The 18,921-nt window shown below is 35.4% G+C and overlaps 1 protein-coding gene across 4 annotated transcripts; it reads left to right on the plus strand.

Moving 5' to 3' along the window:
- Positions 1–1,024: 1,024 nt before the first annotated feature.
- Positions 1,025–14,031, plus strand: LOC129792524 (uncharacterized). 4 transcript variants are annotated; one of them, XM_055831628.1, is made up of 8 exons: positions 1,025–1,419; positions 2,585–2,865; positions 4,654–4,761; positions 8,496–8,574; positions 11,977–12,305; positions 13,199–13,333; positions 13,523–13,722; positions 13,832–14,031. In XM_055831628.1, the coding sequence occupies exons 2-8, from the start codon at positions 2,715–2,717 to the stop codon at positions 13,856–13,858; spliced, it is 1,029 nt and encodes a 342-aa protein (XP_055687603.1). In that variant the 5' UTR covers positions 1,025–1,419; positions 2,585–2,714; the 3' UTR covers positions 13,859–14,031. The 4 variants fall into 4 exon arrangements, with proteins under 4 accessions (XP_055687603.1, XP_055687601.1, XP_055687602.1 ...); XM_055831626.1 differs by having other exon boundaries at positions 1,025–1,387; XM_055831627.1 differs by having other exon boundaries at positions 1,025–1,383.
- The last annotated feature ends 4,890 nt before the right edge of the window (positions 14,032–18,921 follow it).

The raw sequence follows: 18,921 nt of genomic DNA on the forward strand, positions 1-18,921 counted from the left end.
TTTATAGTTTTATCAAATATATTAAAATTTGAGCAAAAGTCTATCTCAAAATAATTTAATTTTGTCTTCTTTTTATGCATTTTCTTATGTTTTTTATGTAATTTTTCAATTGAATCATAAGTTCAACGCAAAAAATATTTTACAGTGAATTTGTGTTGGCGTAAAGAACATAACCTCACAATATTATAAAAATTCGTTAAATAAACTTATTTTTAACCGTTTTGGAGGATCCTATAAAAAGAAAATGTTTTCTCAAAATTTCTTTCGACGAACCTGAAGTAATTGAGTTTATTTACGCATATTTAAATAGAATTTATCACAATAGTTCAAGTACATTAATTTTTGACAATTTAAAAAATCAAATTGGTCTCAGTGGCGAGAAAAATCCTTCAAGGGTTAATAAGATTTTTATTAAAATAAATTCTCAATAAAATATCAATAGATTCAAAGAAAAATTGTACATAATTGTTCTAAAAATGCAACAAATAGCTTCGATCTCCCCTCTAATATGTACAATTTTGCTTCAAAACTAGATAAGTATAAGATGTATTCCCATCGTAAAATCAATTCTTTTCCATTACCTCTTCTTTCCAAATGGATTTTTAAACAATTTGTTTGCCTATGAGACAATCACAAAGTCAAATACTGCCTTCATGGGGCCCCTCATCAATAGCTAGCCCACCCACCCCCGCATTCTTTGCTGAATTCATCTCCTGTGGTACGTCCTTGACAAAGGGTTGAAGCTTCATGGTAAATATTTGTCAGGTTTTTTTTTTTCACGACAATATTGACACTTTTTCACACAAAAGCCGATTGTTGGGGAATACACACAAACCAACCCCTCTGTGAAATTGGCGAAACTTCCCCAAATAGAATTTCCTCCCCTTAAAATAACTCGCCTTTTGCATGTGGAAATCACATTCCGTCTGATTTTCCCCTTTTTCCCGCACTCGACTCACCGGAAAATTTCCCCACAGTGCCCCTTCGTGTTCACAGTGGAGTAAACCAGAAAATCACCGTGCCGTATCAGTCTCGCCACATTCACGCTACTTGGTGGTTGTGTTGCTGCCCGCATCTTTGTCACTTCCGTGAAAATACGTCAAAAAAGATTTTCCACGTCGCGCTGTTGTGACTTTGGGGCGGTTGTGAATTTCTCGGTGTGTGTTGAAAAGTTTCGCATTTCCCGCCCCCGCAATATACGTGTGAATTACCCAAAAACGGGCTCGATTGGGGTTGTTTTTTTTTTTTGCACACGCGGGGAAGGTGAAAAAATCCGCTCTCTTGTGTGGAAAATCATGGGTATAAGTGAATAAAAGTGAATTCTAATTTTCTCATGGAGCCGTGAAAGGAATTTTCGGCGGCTGGGACTAAGAGAAAATTATTGTGGGTAATTTTTCATTTAAAGTGCTTCCACGAGAGGTGAAACATGGCAATTTTTTCTTTTTCTTCCTACCCAGTGGTGGTGAGATGCCCTCCGCAGAGGAAAAAAAAATAAAGAAAATTTCCTAATCTTCCCCCACATGCACAAAAGAAATTCATCCGAATTTTTTTTCACGTTGAATGCTCTGCTGAATATTAGTGAATGAAAAATTAACAAGAACACCATTCCCTCGTAAAGAGTGGGTGGCGAGCATTTATTCCAGCCCATGCATATGTTATTTGGCACATGAGAGCATTGGCGGAGAAAGGTGCAAGAATGGGGAGAGCGGGAAAAAAAAGAGAAAAAGAACAAGTCCCAGGAAGAAAGTATAAAATGTTGTTGGATATGGAGAAAAGTGAAGAAGCAGTGATAGTTTGGGGTGCTGAGGCGAAATTAGTTCTGTAATTGAGTTTTCGAAGCAATTTAGATGCGCATTTGCAACCGATTAGAATTTCATTCCACTAGATTTAAACTTAATTACACCCCCCCCTCACACATGTAAGACTCTCAGCATTACAAACTTTCCATGTTGCTTTGTAGCTACAAAGTTCATGTGTTCGGTGGTGTTCTTTATCCCACCTGTAATTCACTCTGTGTGTGATGAAACCAACGAAACCAAAAAGCTTCACATCCCCACACCACGCACTGTGATGCGTGAGATCTTATTAAATTTCTCACATCTCACCGCCAACTTTTGCACTCCAGCCCCTCTCAAACACTTGTAGAGACCACATTTTCCACTATACAGTCGTGACCTCGTGGTAGGACCGTCGTCAAAATGACTTCTCTGCGGTAAAATGGCTTCAGAATGAAGAATTTTGCCTTCGCAGTGGGACAATTAGTACTATTGGAAAGGTAGGATACTAATTGTCCCACTGCGAAGGCAAAATTCCTCATTCTGAAGCCGTTTTACCGCGGAGAAGTCATTTTGACGACGGTCCTACCACGAGGTCACGACTGTATATAGTAAACTTTTATATGTATATAGATAATATTCGAAATTGATGAATTTTCCTCCAAGAGCCAATTGCAAAGGGCAAGAAGAAAAAAAAAATATTGCCTCAAAAGCTCCCCCTCTGGCACGACCTTTACCACACAACCCTCAGAGCTTTATTGTGGACAGACAGAAAAGCTATAAGTGAGTCATTTTGCCTTCAATTGCAGGCACACACACAGCATTTGGGAAGAATATAGGGGGTGAGAGAAGAAGATAAAGAGAGCGAGAGAGGAAGCGCGGGGTCAGAAGGAGCTTTATGGTGAACAAGTTGGAGGAATCAACTTTCTTTTCAGTGAAATGAAAATGAAAATGTCAGTGGTGTCGAACAACACAAACTCTCTGGATCCACTCTCTGTCCACTCCAGAGTGTTTGTTGGGAATCTCAACACGTTCCAGTGTTCAAAGACCGATGTCGAGAAGATATTTCAGCGCTATGGACGTCTCCTTGGTAAGACTCACACACCGCATCAAACCCCAACGAAAATCTCAATCCAACCCCCATGGCATCGCACCCACCCACACCCCCTTGAAATCCCAAAGAAAGCAACCACACCGTCTAGAGATCTTGTCGAGTTGTCAACACAAATTTAATAATTGCACACATTTCACTTGTAATTTGCTGCAAGTGATTGAGTTTCTTGAACGAGAACTTGACTCTCGAGAGTGATGTCGTCTTGTGTCGTTCTAATTGAAAAGGATTCAAGCCAATAAGCCAACACACAATGGCAAGATAATCCAATATGTTCCACTGTGAAATTTGTAGTTTCATTAAACTCCACAAAACAACGCATATATATGATGCACTATATAGTATTTTGTGAACTACATAGCGGAGCTTTTTCGCAACATACATAACGCAACTTTCAAGTATTTCGTGCTGATATGCCAAAAGGATCGGGATGGATAAATAATGTCGTTATAGTAGTTTGATCCATTTTGATCTCTACTTCCATTTCGAATATATCGCGTTGTTAAGGAGATTTAAGGGGATTATGCCAATTATATAGAACGTATGCATAAAATAGAGTACGGAAAACTATAAAGCTCTCGGTATGAATTTTAATTAATTAATCGAAGTAGAATGGATTAAGAAAAATTGAGTGGATTTAATCAAATATTGGAGAAATTAAATGAATTCAAAATAATGCTTGTGGTGCATAAATATTCCAAGTACTTGATGTACACAGAGGGTATGAGCTTGGAGGAAATATTCATCTCTGTCTTCAACAGGAACGAGTTAACCCTTTGACGAACCTAATTTTTCTCCAAAATAGAACAAAGAGAAATTAGTTCTAATTTAATTAAAAACATTTACTTAACGTTTCATTGGAATGAATTTCTGCAAATTCAACAAAATTGCTTAATTCAATCCTCAAAAGAAGAAAGAAAAATCTTTTTGAGATCACCTGTAGATTCGAAGAAAAATATTTCATTGATTTCAAGCTTCAAATCGTAGAAAGATTTTAAAACTACTTCAAAAATCATTCAAAACGAAACGAGAAGGAAAACTCATTCTCTATAAAAGGTTATTCCTTTCTTAATTCAGTCATTATTATTTTTTCTTTAAGAATTCATTAATACTTAATCATTTTTATATTCTGTCTCGAAATAATATTTAAAAACCTTACTAATTTTGTTGCAATTTATAAAAATTAAGGAGAAAGTATGTTAAAATTTTCTCTAGAATATTTGTATGTTTTTGTGCAATTTATCTTTTATCTGAAATTCTTTCTTCAGATTTATTTCATTTCATTTTATTTTTTATTTTGTTTCTTTTTTTTTAATAAAAGACTTTAAAAATTTATAAAATTTAAAAAAAAACTAAAGGGTTGAAAAAAATAGATGCTAACGTGTGCTTTTAAAAAAAAAGCAGGGGTGCAGCTCATTTAACCTGTATAAAATTTTATTCCTCATTTAATTCCCATTAATTCACGATAAATTTTTAATTAGTTAATTAAACTTTATTTCAATTGATGGTGAAACGACACAAAATCTAGAATTATTAGATTATCGAATTTTTCTAAAGAATTATTTCATTTTAATTAATTTTTTTTGGTAAAATAACATTCCTAATTAATAAAATAAATTAAATGAATGTAGCTAATCCCAACAATCGGTTTTAATCAAGAAAATTACATTTTCAAAGAAGATTAAATTGGTTGTTTTGAAATTGTAAAAGTCATATGTGGTAAAAGGGAATGTTAAAAGTTTATCATAAAGCCTCCCTTCTTTACAGGTATTTCCATGCACAAAGGTTACGCATTTGTGCAGTATGCAAATCCCTTTGATGCAAGAAAAGCTTGTCATGGTGAGGATGGGCGAACGGTCTTAAGTCAAGTGCTCGGTGAGTAAGACTTTTTAATCTCCCTCACTCAATATTTCACAGCTCCACCCACTCCTACCAACCCCTATTTTATGTGGTCTAGTCACAGTGAAAAGGAAAGGAAGAAAGAGAGAGAGATGAAAGTCAAAACAATTAGTTTGATACTGAAACCTCAGCTCCTTTGGAAATGGGCTGGATATTTCCCTCAGCATCCTAGACAGTGCGGTGAAATGTTAAGATTTTCTCTGCGAGAATCTCTCTCACCTGAAGGAGGAAATTATTTCTTAGTTGCGGCAATTTCGATTGTTCGTTTCAAGTCATTTCCTCTCCTTGAGAAAAGGGGGAGAAATTAATTCCCATAAATTCACGAGTAGATACAGCTCTGAACACGTCTCGGGATAAAAATGCTTTACTATACTCCAACGTAATCTCTATCGATGTATCGGGTCTGCAATTGATTTTCTTCTAGGATGTCTCTTGCTTCGTAATCTTTAATTGCCAACTAATTGAATTTTGCCACCAAACCACCCGGCACCTCCATCGAGTGAAATCCTGTTTTTTTCGTCTCCCCTATTTTCCTTTTCCTCTCTCGCCATCCCAACTCACGTGATCTGATCTTTTGGATCTGAATACGTGGGGAAGGAGAGGAAGACAGAAAAAAAGGACACAGAGTCATGGAGACAGGAAGAAGAATCACATCCTCTATCAGTTAAACAAAGTGAATAAACCAATTCGGAGAAAATCACCTCAATTCCAATTGTACGTGACTCCGGTGGCATCTTCCCCCACACACCACTTTTCACCTTCCACGGGATTTTTCGCCTTCTTTAGCAACTTTTACCCTCAATTCGATCCATCCCCCAAGAAAAAATCCACCCACCTCCACCCTCCTTTTGTGTGAGTCCATCATGATACCCTCAAAACTTTTCTGTCCACTCTCCCTCACCATATACGCCAATCTCCTGTGTCCACCATGGAGAAAGACATGGAGAAGATTCAATGGATTAGCCATATGTGTGTTGAAAGTGTCTCTTTTGGATGAATAAAAAATATCTACCAAGGCACAGAATTGAAAGTAGGAAAGATAAAAGATTTGCTGGGAAAGGTTTTCTCTTCGAATCATTCTTTTTGTTATTTCCTTTTAAATCTTTGAACATAGAAGAACAATTAATAGATATTAATGGATTAATAACGTACCTACTTTTAGACCACATAGCCGAGACACAATTCGTGTTATAAAAATAATTTTCTTTAATATTTTTTTATTTGTAATATAGAAAAGATAGAAAAGAAAATATTTTCTTTTATTTTATTTTAATCATTTTTTTTATTTTACCGTAGACCCTAGACATATACCAAAAAATATTAGTTCTTTATTATTTTTTATTCAAAATTAGACATAGAAAAAAATTTAAAAAAGTTTGAATATAATATCCTTTTTTTTCTAATTTATGGGGGAAAATGTTTAAGTTTTGTGGTTTTAGGCCGCCCTCCAATTGCTATAAAATTGACATATAGCGCCCTCATTTTCCATAAACGTCTAAAGTGACGACAGACTTTTAGCTGTGTTTCTTTCAGACACAGCTTTTGTGTACCGAGCAAAATCGAAAGTCGTCAGATCGGGCTCAAACTTGGGATGAGCACGAATTAGGGTCCCCACATTCCAAAAAACGTATGCGCCAAAAATTTTTTTTTTCCGGCCGGCCGTCCGTCCGGCCGTCCGGCCGTCCGGCCGTCCGGCCGGATTATAAACTTAAATTGCAAGAGAACGGTGATAGATAGAGACTTGCGGTAAACGGCAAAGTTTAAATATCGACCTGAAGAAATCCGATTATGAGGTCAAATCCACCCCCCCACCCCCCCCGTCCGCCATTTTGAATAACCTCAAAATTTTGTTTTCGCTATATCTCAACCGCTATTATAGCTAGAGGGCTGAAATTTAGATATGTTGTAGGGGCCATCGAGAGCTTTCCAACGATACCTCATTTTCGAAAATCGGTCAAGCCGTTTAGTCAATATGGCCGCCACAATTTTTCATCGAAAATCGACCTTAACTCGAAAACGGCTTGACCGATTTTGATCAACCCGGGGTCAAATGAAAGATCTCAACAAACCCTACAACTCTCTAGAACATACGAAGTTTCAAAAGTGACCGCTAGGGGGCCAAAAATCAAAAACAAAATTTTCGATGAGTTTTCGATGAATATCTCGAAAACGACGACATAAATTTTTTTCATTTTTTGATATGTTGTAGCTGACCATATTATCTAGCTCCATGCCAAAAATGAAGAAAATCTATGGATCCGTTCTCGAGATATAGCCTTCCAAAGTTGGCATGTCATATCTCGGGTTCTACAAGTCCGATCTTGATCAACTCAAGCGCAAATGAAAGGTTTCGAGAAACCCTACAAATGTCTAGAACATTGCAACTTCGAGAAATAAGCGCAAGAGGCGCTAAAGTCAAAAACAAAGTTTTCGAAAATTTCGAACTCGAATTTTTCGAAAATGGCGACATAAATTTTTTTCATTTTTCGATATGTTATAGCTGACTTCAAGACCTTTCAAACAAAAAAAAATTTATGAAAATCTATGGATCCGTTCTCGAGATATGGCCTTCCAAACATTTCTTAGGGTATGACTTTTCAACTTTTCCCGACTTTGCGCGTACCTATTTAAATTAATTCGCGTTCTAGTTTGCTCTCACAAAATTGGTACACTGAAAGAAACACAGCTCCCGTAAGCTTGGTCAGCTTACCAGTACATTTCAGAATGTATTGATAAGAAATCTTTGTAAGCTCTGCTAAAGGGCCAAATAGGTTTTTCCAGGGGTTAGAAATTTTAAAAAAATCAAAAAAGAATTTACTGAAAAAGATTTTTTTGTTCTATAATTGAGACAGAAGGAATAAATGTTTATCTTCAATTTAGTAAGTGACATTAATGGGTTAACTATTCAAAAGAAGAGCAATTCTGTGGAAAATTTATGCAGAGAATTTGCAACTTTTCTTGTTTTTTAACACTTTATTAAAAGAAAGTAAACAATTTCAGTGCTTTCAACGTCGTATTTAGACTCTAAAGTTTTATTTACTAAAATCTCCTTTTTATTTCTGTCAATCCCAAGGAATTAGAGGATAAATAAAAGACTTTCAAGATTAATGTCTCACATTTCTCGTAATAGTTTCACTATTAAAAGTCACTTCAAGACGCTTCTCAAGATTCACCGTTGAATTTTACGAGATTTTCGCGTGTTATAAATTTATTTTATTAGATTTTCTCCCAACATTTGCATGCAATCCATTTATTTCTCCTTGAACAAAATTAATTTTCTAAATATTTATTTTTGAAAGTTGGATTTTTCGTCTTGAATTGATTATCACTTTTGCCTTTTAACAATTCTCCATCAACAGCATAAAGCTCCAGGGCTGATGTTCTTGATGCATAACTCGGAATTACTTCTCAAAAATCATTTCTCTACTAATTCTAGCTAGACTATCCGCACCTACATGTTATCCATACATGTAGTAGGGATATGAATCCTATCATAAGCCATTGAATGAGGTACTAACTCTGTGTCTGATGGTCAAACTTTCATCTCTAATCTCTTCTTCGCACCTCCAAGCGATTTTACCTCTTTCCTTGCAATTTCTCCCGTCACAAACATGAATCTCCATCTAGCCTGAAGCTCTTAAATGAGAATAGCAATAAATTTAATAAGTTTTTCTCACTTTTTTTTTCTTCTTTTTGTGCTTTTCACACAGATGTAAATCTTGTGTCGGAGCCGAAGGCGCATCAAATTGGACGCAAGAAGCTGCAAATGGCGAAAATTGGACAAGACTTGTACGTTATATCCATAAATTGTTATTTCATCTCAAACACATCCCGCCACCATCAAAGTTTTGCCATGGCGAGAAAGTGAAGGAGAATGTTGATTTACATTTTTGTATATAGCACTTTTTAAGTACCTCACTGCGCGTCCTGATGAATTGGATGGGGCTGGAAATATTCATGTTGCGGAATTTTATGGTTCTCTCCCGCCCATCCATTAGTATTTTTCGGTGCGTGTCTCTTTACTTTGCGCCAGATAAACTCCTCAATTGAATTTAGTGGCAAATATTTACACTGTGATTTAAATATCCGTGAGAATTTGCGTAAATATTTACGGAAATATACTTTTTTTCTTCTCTACTCCTCCTTCTTCATTTTGAAGGCCCTTTTCCTCACTGACGTGACTCTCGCGCCACTTTATGTGGTTTTTTGCATCGCTTTACCGCGTAGAAGAACCCTTTCACGTTTCTACCATTTAATTTTTATTACCCACCCAGACCACTCTCTGTAAAGGAAAAAAAAAGTGTGGCAATTTTCACCAACACAAAACACAACTCTAAGAGAGAGAGAGAGAGAGAGAGCTTTGAGTGTGGGGAAATGGGAAAATGGTCCTGAAATTTTTATTTTGTCCTTTTGGCGAAAGACCTTCCTGCAGTGTGTATTTAATTTACCATCTCGCCGCGCGCGCGAAAATGGGGTGCAAAAAAGGGGTGGTGGGCGGGGAGGGGGTGTGAAAAGTGTGAACAAGAATTTTGCATTATTTATACGTAAAAGAAGGCTTGAGTGTGGGTATTTATATCCTATTAATGTTTATATCTCATTATTCTGTTGATTTTTCATTACTTTCATCCGCCTCTCTTGCGAGACAATAACAACACCCGCAGAGTATTTACACTCTGGGTGAGAAAGGAAAAAAAATATTGTATTTTATCCCCTCGTCATTAATTTGGTGAAAAAGGCGCGCACGAGGTAATGTGGGCGTGTGGTGAAAATTGGTGGATAGCCTAATTGCTATTTACATGTGTTAAATTTTGATTTGTCATCGAAACACAATTAATTTATCACGTTAATTTTCCACGCAGAACCAAAATGAAGACATAACTTTTTCGAGAGGAACGTTAAATGGGGGGGAGAAGAAGGAATTAATTGTCTGATATACGCACAATCACTTTTAATGGAAAGATTTTACAGCCCCTTCAACCAGATTTAATTATACGAATTAACGCGTCAAATTTTTAATATAAGAGAATGGGGATAATAAAGTCAGAGACAAGGGTTTAGGAAAAGTTCATTTTTCAAAGAGATGGAGCAAATATTGGATTGAAAAGTTTTTTTTTTTTTAATAAAAAAAAAGATTTTTAAAAGGAGTTTAACTGATTTTGTATGAGAAAAGCAATCGGGATATACATAAATAAACTTTTGAAAATTATAAAGAGCAAATAAGAAATTTCTAAAGACATTTCACATTTTCCATTGGAATCAATTATTAAAAATCATCAAAAAATCAGCTCAAAAATACCAACAATGACGTCACTATTGTGCTTTTTCTCCCTTTTTGATACATGACGGATTTTTCCAATTTACTTTCAATTATTTTACAAAAATTAATGAACTGATTTTGATGAAAATGTATAAAAATCATTTTCGAAGGACAAAGAAAAATGAAAAATGAAAAATGAATAAATTTTCTTTAGTAGAGCAATTTTGGAAAAATTAACTTCAGATTATTTCTGAAACTACATCATCTACAATTCTTAGCTACGTATAAATATTCTTTTTTGATTAAAAACGTTTTATTAAAATTTAAACGTTTAATTAAAAGTGATTTTAAACAAAAATTATGTAACCGGGGAAATCATCTAAACGGATGGAACCCGTAATAAAATACATAAATAATAAAAAGTGATTTTCCTTATGGAAAGCCGGTAAACTCCTTTGACTACATACATACTATGTATTATACATATATTTGCTATTAGAATACCGTCGTGGAGACTCATCTCGATTTGGAGCTCTCAAAAAACCATCGAAATTATCTTTTCAAAAATTTTCTTTTTCCAGCTACAATTTCGATTTACAATTCCTAAATAAATATATTAGTAAACTACTATCGCTATATACCTCAAACTTCTTCAAATGAGTCCTACAATAAAATAGAAATTGAACTAATATAATCAAACTTCAAGATCTCAATCAAAATCATGCTTTTTGCCCCTCTTGAACCTAATAAGGAACCAAAGCCCTCATTTCGAACATACTCAACTTTCTACCAAAAACCTACCTCTAACAACCCGCAGCCCCCCCCCTCCTTCAAAATCAGACATTCCTGACAGCTCTTCAACTTTCAGCACTGCACTTCTCTATTGTCCTCACAGTCACGGTGTTGCGAAATTCTTTGTGGCAGTGAGTAACATAATGTTCCGCTCTCTAACAAGAGGATTGTCGACAAGTTAAATCTACGAATGACATGGTATCTGTTGCTGACAGTTTTATGTGGCACGGTCATGTTTCCTTATATTCCCTGCCCTGGCATCATTTCCCGCATTTCCCGTGTCATTGGGACGTGTGTTTGTGCGCCAAGTGAATCTTGGGGCACACAACAACATGACTTCAAACACGATTATTACACAATTCCTCACCACCAAGATGATGTTCCCACCCCCCGTTCCCAACAACAATTGCGTGGAAATTTTCACCGCAAATGTTGCCATATGGGTGAGGGTGGGAGGGGTGGTTTGGGTTGTGGGTGAGGTGAGAAAGTTGGACAACAAAAGAAGCCCTCGAGGGCAACAAAAGGCAGACAGATTGGTCAAACACTCCCCCGGATATTTTTGTGGCACCCCCAACAATGACATGATGCACACCTAATTGGCACTTTTGGGTCATTTGGGGACCAACAATGGGGACTTTTTCTTTTCTTTTTCGCCCCACATCTGATTTTGAAGGAAAATTAGTGCTTTTCACATATGGGAAAAACCACAAATTATCCTATTATTGCTGTGAGGGAAAGTCAAAGTGTTTTTGAGAGTTTCTTTTGAAATGTTAGCATTAGCTACACAGCTAAGAGAAAATTTAGGAAGAAATACAAAAAAAAAACGTAGAAAATTTTTGATTATTTGTTGAACACAATTTTTTTTGTTTTTGTGGGCAGTGCTATAAATAGTCTATATCTATATAATGTACATAACTACATACATATGTATGTATACATATTGTTATCAATTGCTTTAGCTTTACAAAGAGAACCGCCAAATGCAAAACAATAAAGTTCATTCAACACTTCTCATGCAACTTTCCCGCCATATTCAATGCCCATCAAAAGCACATTTGAAAGCATTGAAGCCACATACACAATAAAGTCAAAAGAAAGATGATATAGCATGTGAGAAAGCATAATAATATTCCTTTTTGCAGTTTGTACACGTCAGCGCTGTTTCAAGGAAAATTGCAGAAACCGATGAAAAGGCAGCGGCTCATGCAACAGCAACAGCACAATCGCTTGGCGGGCATTTCATCAAAAACTAAATTGAATTTGTTCCAACTAACACAGGGCTATCAGCACCATCAGATCTTCTTGCAGCAGCACAAATCGAGGCAGAAGCCACTGTTCCGGAGGAAGCTGGAAAGTGAAGATACGGGCAGTACGAGGGCGAATGGACATGCATCCGTGCAACAAGTTCACCCCATTCCCGACCAACCTCAGCACAAGCCACTCAATATTGCGGACAACTTCAAAGTATACAGTAAGTTCTTTAATTTTTTTTTTTGGTCTAAAGTGTGGGGGTGGTCTTATTTTGCCTTAATCATTTCTCCAAAAGTCTCCTTCCCCCCAATACAGCGTGTGTGACCTCCTCCGCAAAAAAAAACTCTGAGAAAAAGCTCAGGACATTTTTCCATTGCCAGAGAATTTTCAGCATGAGTAACCCCCCAAGGGTTTCTTTCCGCAAGAATTCCAAGCAAGAGTGCAAATTTCCCGCACTTTTGATGTGGAAAATTCATGTGGGTTGGCAAATTTAAAGGGGAGAAACAACATTTTCCTTTTTTTTTGCTCTTGCGGGAAGAGAAGGAAATGTGTCATCCATGCTTGTTTAATTTTTATTGACTTCACAGAGTCCTTGAGCTACTTCTTACAGAGGATTTTTATTGCTAAGGGAAAAGTTATCTTGTTCAACCATGTCTTCTAGTTATGAATTTTCTCATAAGTTTTATGTTTTAAAATTAGGAAATAAGCCAATATTTTTCTTATTTGTCTTAAATTGAATACTAAAGTCTGATATAATTTGAAGTCAAAGACACTTTAAGTTACAAAAAAATCAAAAAGAAATCCCTGAAAGTATTTTTTTAAAGAGTTTTTATTTAATAAATCTATTAAAATCTTTGATAAATTTTACAGTAGAAATGGGCAAAATGTGAATTAAGAGGAAAAGCTGAAAGATAAATCAATGTGATCTAAGAATGAGATGTAAGGTGGGAAAATCTCCTTTATGAAACTCCCTAAACTTTACCCTACCTCCCTTCCTTTCCCAAACCTTTTGAGTAACTTTTTTTGCGCCGTTCTCCCCTAAAGAAAAAGATTTTTTTTTAATCAGATAAATTCCCCTTTTGAATAGTTTCTCAAAATTTCTATTCTTTCCAGGTAATGCTGATACGTTGATTTGTGGCAACTGCAGAGAACACTTTTCCAACTTGAAGGATATTCTAAATCACAAGAAAACCTACTGTCAACTCCGGATGACGTGCAAATGTCAGGAATTCACAAATTCCGACGACGGTGAGTAGCCCAAAAAAAGCAAAAAAAAAAAAAAAGAAAAATGATTTTCTGCAAAAAGGAACAATTTGCAATTTTTGTGAATTAATCTTTTTTTGGTGGCGGCCATCGAATCTATATTTTTTTGGATTTTGCCACTGATGGTGAAATATTTTACCCCACGTTTGGCACCCAAAACACGAAAAAAAGCAGCTCATTTGACAAAATTGATTTGTATAGTGTGCAAGGAGACATTTACAAATCCATGGGATTTAATGGTGCATGCCCAATCGAATCATTCAATCAGCATATACGAGTTGGACGAGGAGAATCCTCAGAAGGGTGACTTCGATGGGGATCCCAATTCAACAGGTGATCCCTCGCAATCCTCCGATGCAGGAGATTCGAGTTCGGTGAGTTTGCCCACATCTACAGACAGTCCCCAAGAGGGCATTGTACGTACCTGAGAAATATTTATTAATCAATTGCGGTGTCTTGTCTTCCTGTGGCATTCAACAACAGGATGAATCTTCTGGGAAAATGAATTAAAGTGCAGCACATTGGGGAGGCGGAATATTTTATCACCTGAAACTTGGGCGTATTTTGTGAGATGTATTATGTGACAAAATCTCTTAGAGGCACAGGAAAAAAAATGATATCAATTCACTTATCAAAACAACACAAACAAATTAAAGAAAATAAATATTTGAGGCTTAAAAAAATTCTTTTTAATTCGGTTGTTGAATATTAAATATCTTTTGGTCGTTTGAGATAAGAACTGTATGATTTTAACCCTTTCACGATCAAGGTGAAGCATAAAAACATTTTCTTTTTTTAAGCTTTTCTTTCATCTCTTAAATGTGGCGCTTTCAGATATGATAAGTTTAACGTTTCTTTTGTAATGTTAAGCGTTTATTTTAACATTTAACGTTTCTGTTCTAAGAATTGACGATTTTTCTAACGTTCAACGACTTTTTTCTAACGTTCTATATCGAGGGTTGGAAAATATACTATACTAACTCATTTTTGTTGATTTTCAGGAGAGCGATTAGAAGTTTGAGATTTACATTGCTTCTTATGTAAATTTTTTACAGTTTTCGCTGTAACTTTGTAGGGAACAAATATTCGAATTTGTCCGCCTGAGGGAAGATGAAGGACATCAAAAGCTATCGAAAAATGCGTTAAAAATATACTATACTAACTCGACTTAGTATAGTGTATTTTCCGACCCTCGATATTACATTTCGACGTTAGTTACAACGTTTGATGTTTAATCTTACGTTTGACTTTTTTTTTTAATTATTCACGTTTCTGTTCTAACGTTTGACATTTATTTCAACCCTTAAAAATTTTTTTTTCTTAATTTGACGTTTCTCTTTTGATATTTCTATTCAAATTTTTGATTTTTATTACAACGTTCAAGGTTTATTTTTACTTTTAACAGTTTATTATCTAACCTTTGACGTTTTATTTGTTACCTTTAACATTTTAGTTTTAACTTTTATTTTAAACATTATCATTTTTCTAACGTTCGATCTTTCTTTTCTTACTTTTGATATCTCTGCTCTAACTTTGAATGTTTATTAACTTTGAAGTTTATTTTGATTTTTGACAGTTTTATTCTAACGTATGACATTTCTGTTTTATGATTTGACGTTGATTTGAATCTTTGACAGTTTTCAAAGTGAAAAAATTTCTTTTCACTTCCAAAAATCATATCTTTTAGCCATTTTAAAACGCGTCTTTTCTGTCTATGCTATTGATTTTTTTTCTCCATTTTTTACAAAATTTCTTTGTGATTAATTTCTGTAAAGAAATTCTATAATCATTGAACCGTCTTAAAGAATAATTTCTTAAAAATCCTTCTACAAAATTGCTGAATACTTAAATGAAACGTTCTTAGATTTTTTTATAAGTGTTTTCGTCATTCTATTTATTTTTATCTTAATTAAGACTCACAGGATAAGCACGCCTTTTACCAGGGATGGAGGTGCAAACTAACGGAAAATCTAATTAGAAAAAATAGATTATTTACAGAGAATGGAACATGAGAGGGGGAAAGTGTGCCGCAGTTGGGATGGGGGAAAGTGCTGAATAACTGCGGGGAGAACCTTTCATTTTCTTATGCTATTTTACGGGTTTCACATTCATTCTCGCGTGACTTGTCCACTTTAATTATTCCAAATTTATTGCAGCATTCAGGAATAGTTTTTCTTCTCTTGGACACCCAACCCATGCACTCCCTCTCCCACCTAAAGCACCCACGAATAGGCCACCCTCCTCTACTCTTTGTGTATATATGTATGTATGTATGCCAACCCCCTCGGTATGGTTTTTTTATGCACATAACGAAAACATTAAGAAACGTATCATCACACTGTGACCCCAAAACATTTCCGTCACAGAGACACAAAAGCATCCACGACACGCCATTGGATCACATAAATTCACCTCCGTGGCTACACGAGCTACGGGGCACCCAGAGAGGAGAGTTCTGACGAAGGTGCGGCCATGGTGATGAGGACGACAACTGAGGGAAGGGAAAAGGAATGGATACAAAACTCTCTGAATGAATAATTAATATTTCGTTGAGATACTCGTGAGAGCGCTAGAGGGTAAGAAATAAAAGATCTTCCCCAGATGGATTTTCCTGTTGTCACTCGACAACCACCCCATTTCATCTCTGCTCCTTCTGCTGCTACCTTTTTGTTTTCCTTCACGATGAGTTGTCGATTGAAAGAAATGAATGATTCCGTAGAAGCAACATGAGTACCTCAATGCACTTCCCATCCGTTCCAATTTATGTGGCAAGTGTGGCAATAGAACAACCATAAACAGGAAAGAACATCTCACAGGTGAAATATCCGACAGAGAAAGGAAAATGTATTCTAACTTTTGTACAATGATCTCTCCCTCATGAATTAGTTCTCTTGGTTTTCTTCATTTCCAAAAGTGTCATCAATTTATAAAGAATATATATTTTGAATTCTATTAAATAAGGTCAACGGGAGTGAATAGGATTGATTTTTTGGATCCAAAAAGTTGTATTAATTTTTTAACGTAATTTTGCTACAGTCAGGTATTGGTTAACGTCGCATGGGATATACTCTTTCCACTCATTATTATTAATGGGTAAGAAGAGTATATCCCATGCGACGTTAATCAATACCTGACTGTATTCTTTTTTGATGATTTTATAAACAAATCCTTCGTAAAATCTTTAAGAAACTTACATGAGTAGGGGTGAATTGAATCATTGACGGAGTTTACCTGTTTTTGTATTAACAACTGGAAAATCAACGTTAGAATATCAATAGAAACAGTCAATGAGATACAGCTATGACAAAAAGAGCCGTAAACCTTGCCCGATTTGTGCAGTAGAAGGAATATGATGGTGACTGTGAGATTTCCCAAATGTTTTGTACCTGAAGAATGAGAATCCGAAAGAAAATATTTAAAGTACTAAAAATTTCAATTGTGACGTCATTGTTTGAATTTTTGGGCAAATCTGTCAGTTTTTCACTAAACTATTAATGTTAAAGAAAATGTTAAAGGTATTAAGTTTTTATTAAGTTGTAAAATGATGAAAAATTACTAATTCTAAAGGGAAGTAAAAAAGCAATAATCTCTTGGGGGTGGCTGTATCCTAATACTCTCCTTGAGAATAAAAATATTTTTATTTTGTGTCTTTTTCATGAAAAAAAATATATTAAGCCATGTTGTGCGAATGAAGCTGAGAATAAAAGCAAATTGATGATGGTTTTAGTTGCAACAAAAATGGGAAGAACTTTTTTATAGGTAGGTAGGTCTCAAGGAGAAAAGTAACAAAATGGCAGTTTTCCTGCTCCTTTATTATTCCCATTCAAAATTATTTCATCTAATGGATTCTTTTTACTTCGTTCTCTTGACAAATCAATTTAAAACTCTGCTACACAACGTGGGTAAAGAAAGAACAAGAAATGGGAGATAAGAGGCAGAAAATTGAAGGAGATTGAGGTACTGTGCAATTTATTTCCATTTTCACTTATACATATAGTAATTTTGTGGATGATTTTCTTCATTTCTCTTTTTACGAGCCAAGGAGAGAGGGGAAATCATTTTGAACAAATGGAGGGAAAATTAGTAATTTCCCAATATTCTGACTATGCCGGCACCAGCTCCAGAATTTTCGCATGAATATCTATGTTGCGGTAACCCTGTGTGGGTGGGGGTTGCAAAAAGAGGGTGTACTGTACATAGCTTGCTATATGTACATGTTTGTGGGATTTGGAAGGGTCACTCTTGGGGTGAAAGTGTAGGTGGTTGGGGTTGGAAATGACACACATTAACTGTGTAAATCACAGTGGAAATCTCTAATGTAACGCGCGCGCCCCCCTTAAGTATCATCATTAATACGGAACATTTGTATGCCAGCAGATGCTTCAAGATTATTTCCACACATTCTCGGGTCAAAATAGACTTCCCCCGTTGAGAGAGTCTCTCATAGTGAATGGCCAGGGAGATTTTCTGATGGGATCACATGGGGTACACTATATGAGATTACATTGCCAATGCGGAAAGGTTGAGTGAAGCGACTCACCTGGATGTCAAAACTATAAGAATATTTGCTCAACACTAAAAACTTGCTGAAAGGTTTATTTTATCTCGGTAAATGAAAACCTTTTAGAGTGCAAAATGTATTCAAAACAAAATGATTAGTTTTTAAATTCAAAGAGAAACGAGTTTGAAGCATATGCGCATGAGTTTCAATGCCTTATATCTTTTATTTTAGATTTTCATTTAATTTTTCTGTTTTCATACTTTTGCATTAAACAGATAATTTTTGTTATTGAGTTAAAATAGATAAATAGATTATAATCAATAAAGCATTGATGCATATGCTTCATGGACACAAAAGCTTTACGAAGTATTCTGAGGGCGTGGCTTATGCATTTTTTACGTAAAACTCTTCCAAGTTGGTCCAAATATATTATAATAATTTTTTATCAATTTACAAAACGATAATTTTTCCACAAATAAAATCAAAAATGAATAAACTCCTTCATAAAGTTCATAATTCACTAAAATAAAATAAAATCTGACGTGAAATACATCAACTCTCAAAACCACTGTCAACCTTTATTGAAAACTATTCATGGAAAACTCTTTATTTTCCATCTTTCGTTTTAGCATAATTTATGGGTGAGTAACTAAATAAATCAAGCATATATTTATTTTCTCACTTTGCCACTGCAGTGGTGGAAATTGTTTAATTGTACAAAATTGTAAAACTAATATGAAAAGCAGCATTTCCACCGTAATGTACGTTCCGCCACCCATGGAGATGAGACATTAAACCTGCTGCTCATGAGGTTGGTATAATTTTTTAACGAGCCCCACGCTACCTCGTAGAATGTTGATGATTAATTTACACGAAATTTTCCATGCCTTTCTGTGCATTACTCATTGTGATTTCCACGTGTTTAGGGGAATAAATATGACTAGAAGGTAAGCTAAAAAGGCATGAAAAAATTGTTCTTGTACTCTGACTTACTATACAGTGAATGTTAATCTGCTCATAGTGTGAGGCCTCTAAATTAGCGGTAGCTGTAATAGGCCTTTCCAGTGTGTGC

The sequence above is a fragment of the Lutzomyia longipalpis genome, chromosome 3 (genome assembly GCF_024334085.1).
Source record: "Lutzomyia longipalpis isolate SR_M1_2022 chromosome 3, ASM2433408v1".
Lineage (NCBI taxonomy): Eukaryota > Metazoa > Arthropoda > Insecta > Diptera > Psychodidae > Lutzomyia > Lutzomyia longipalpis.

Excerpts from the sequence above, each read along its gene's own strand:
- LOC129792524 (XM_055831628.1), top strand. The coding sequence starts at position 2,715 with ATGAAAATGAAAATGTCAGTGGTGTCGAACAACACAAACTCTCTGGAT. Across the intron at positions 4,762-8,495 it reads GGTCTTAAGTCAAGTGCTCG|ATGTAAATCTTGTGTCGGAG; the intron begins GTGAGTAAGACT and ends CTTTTCACACAG. Across the intron at positions 13,334-13,522 it reads ATTCACAAATTCCGACGACG|CTCATTTGACAAAATTGATT; the intron begins GTGAGTAGCCCA and ends GAAAAAAAGCAG.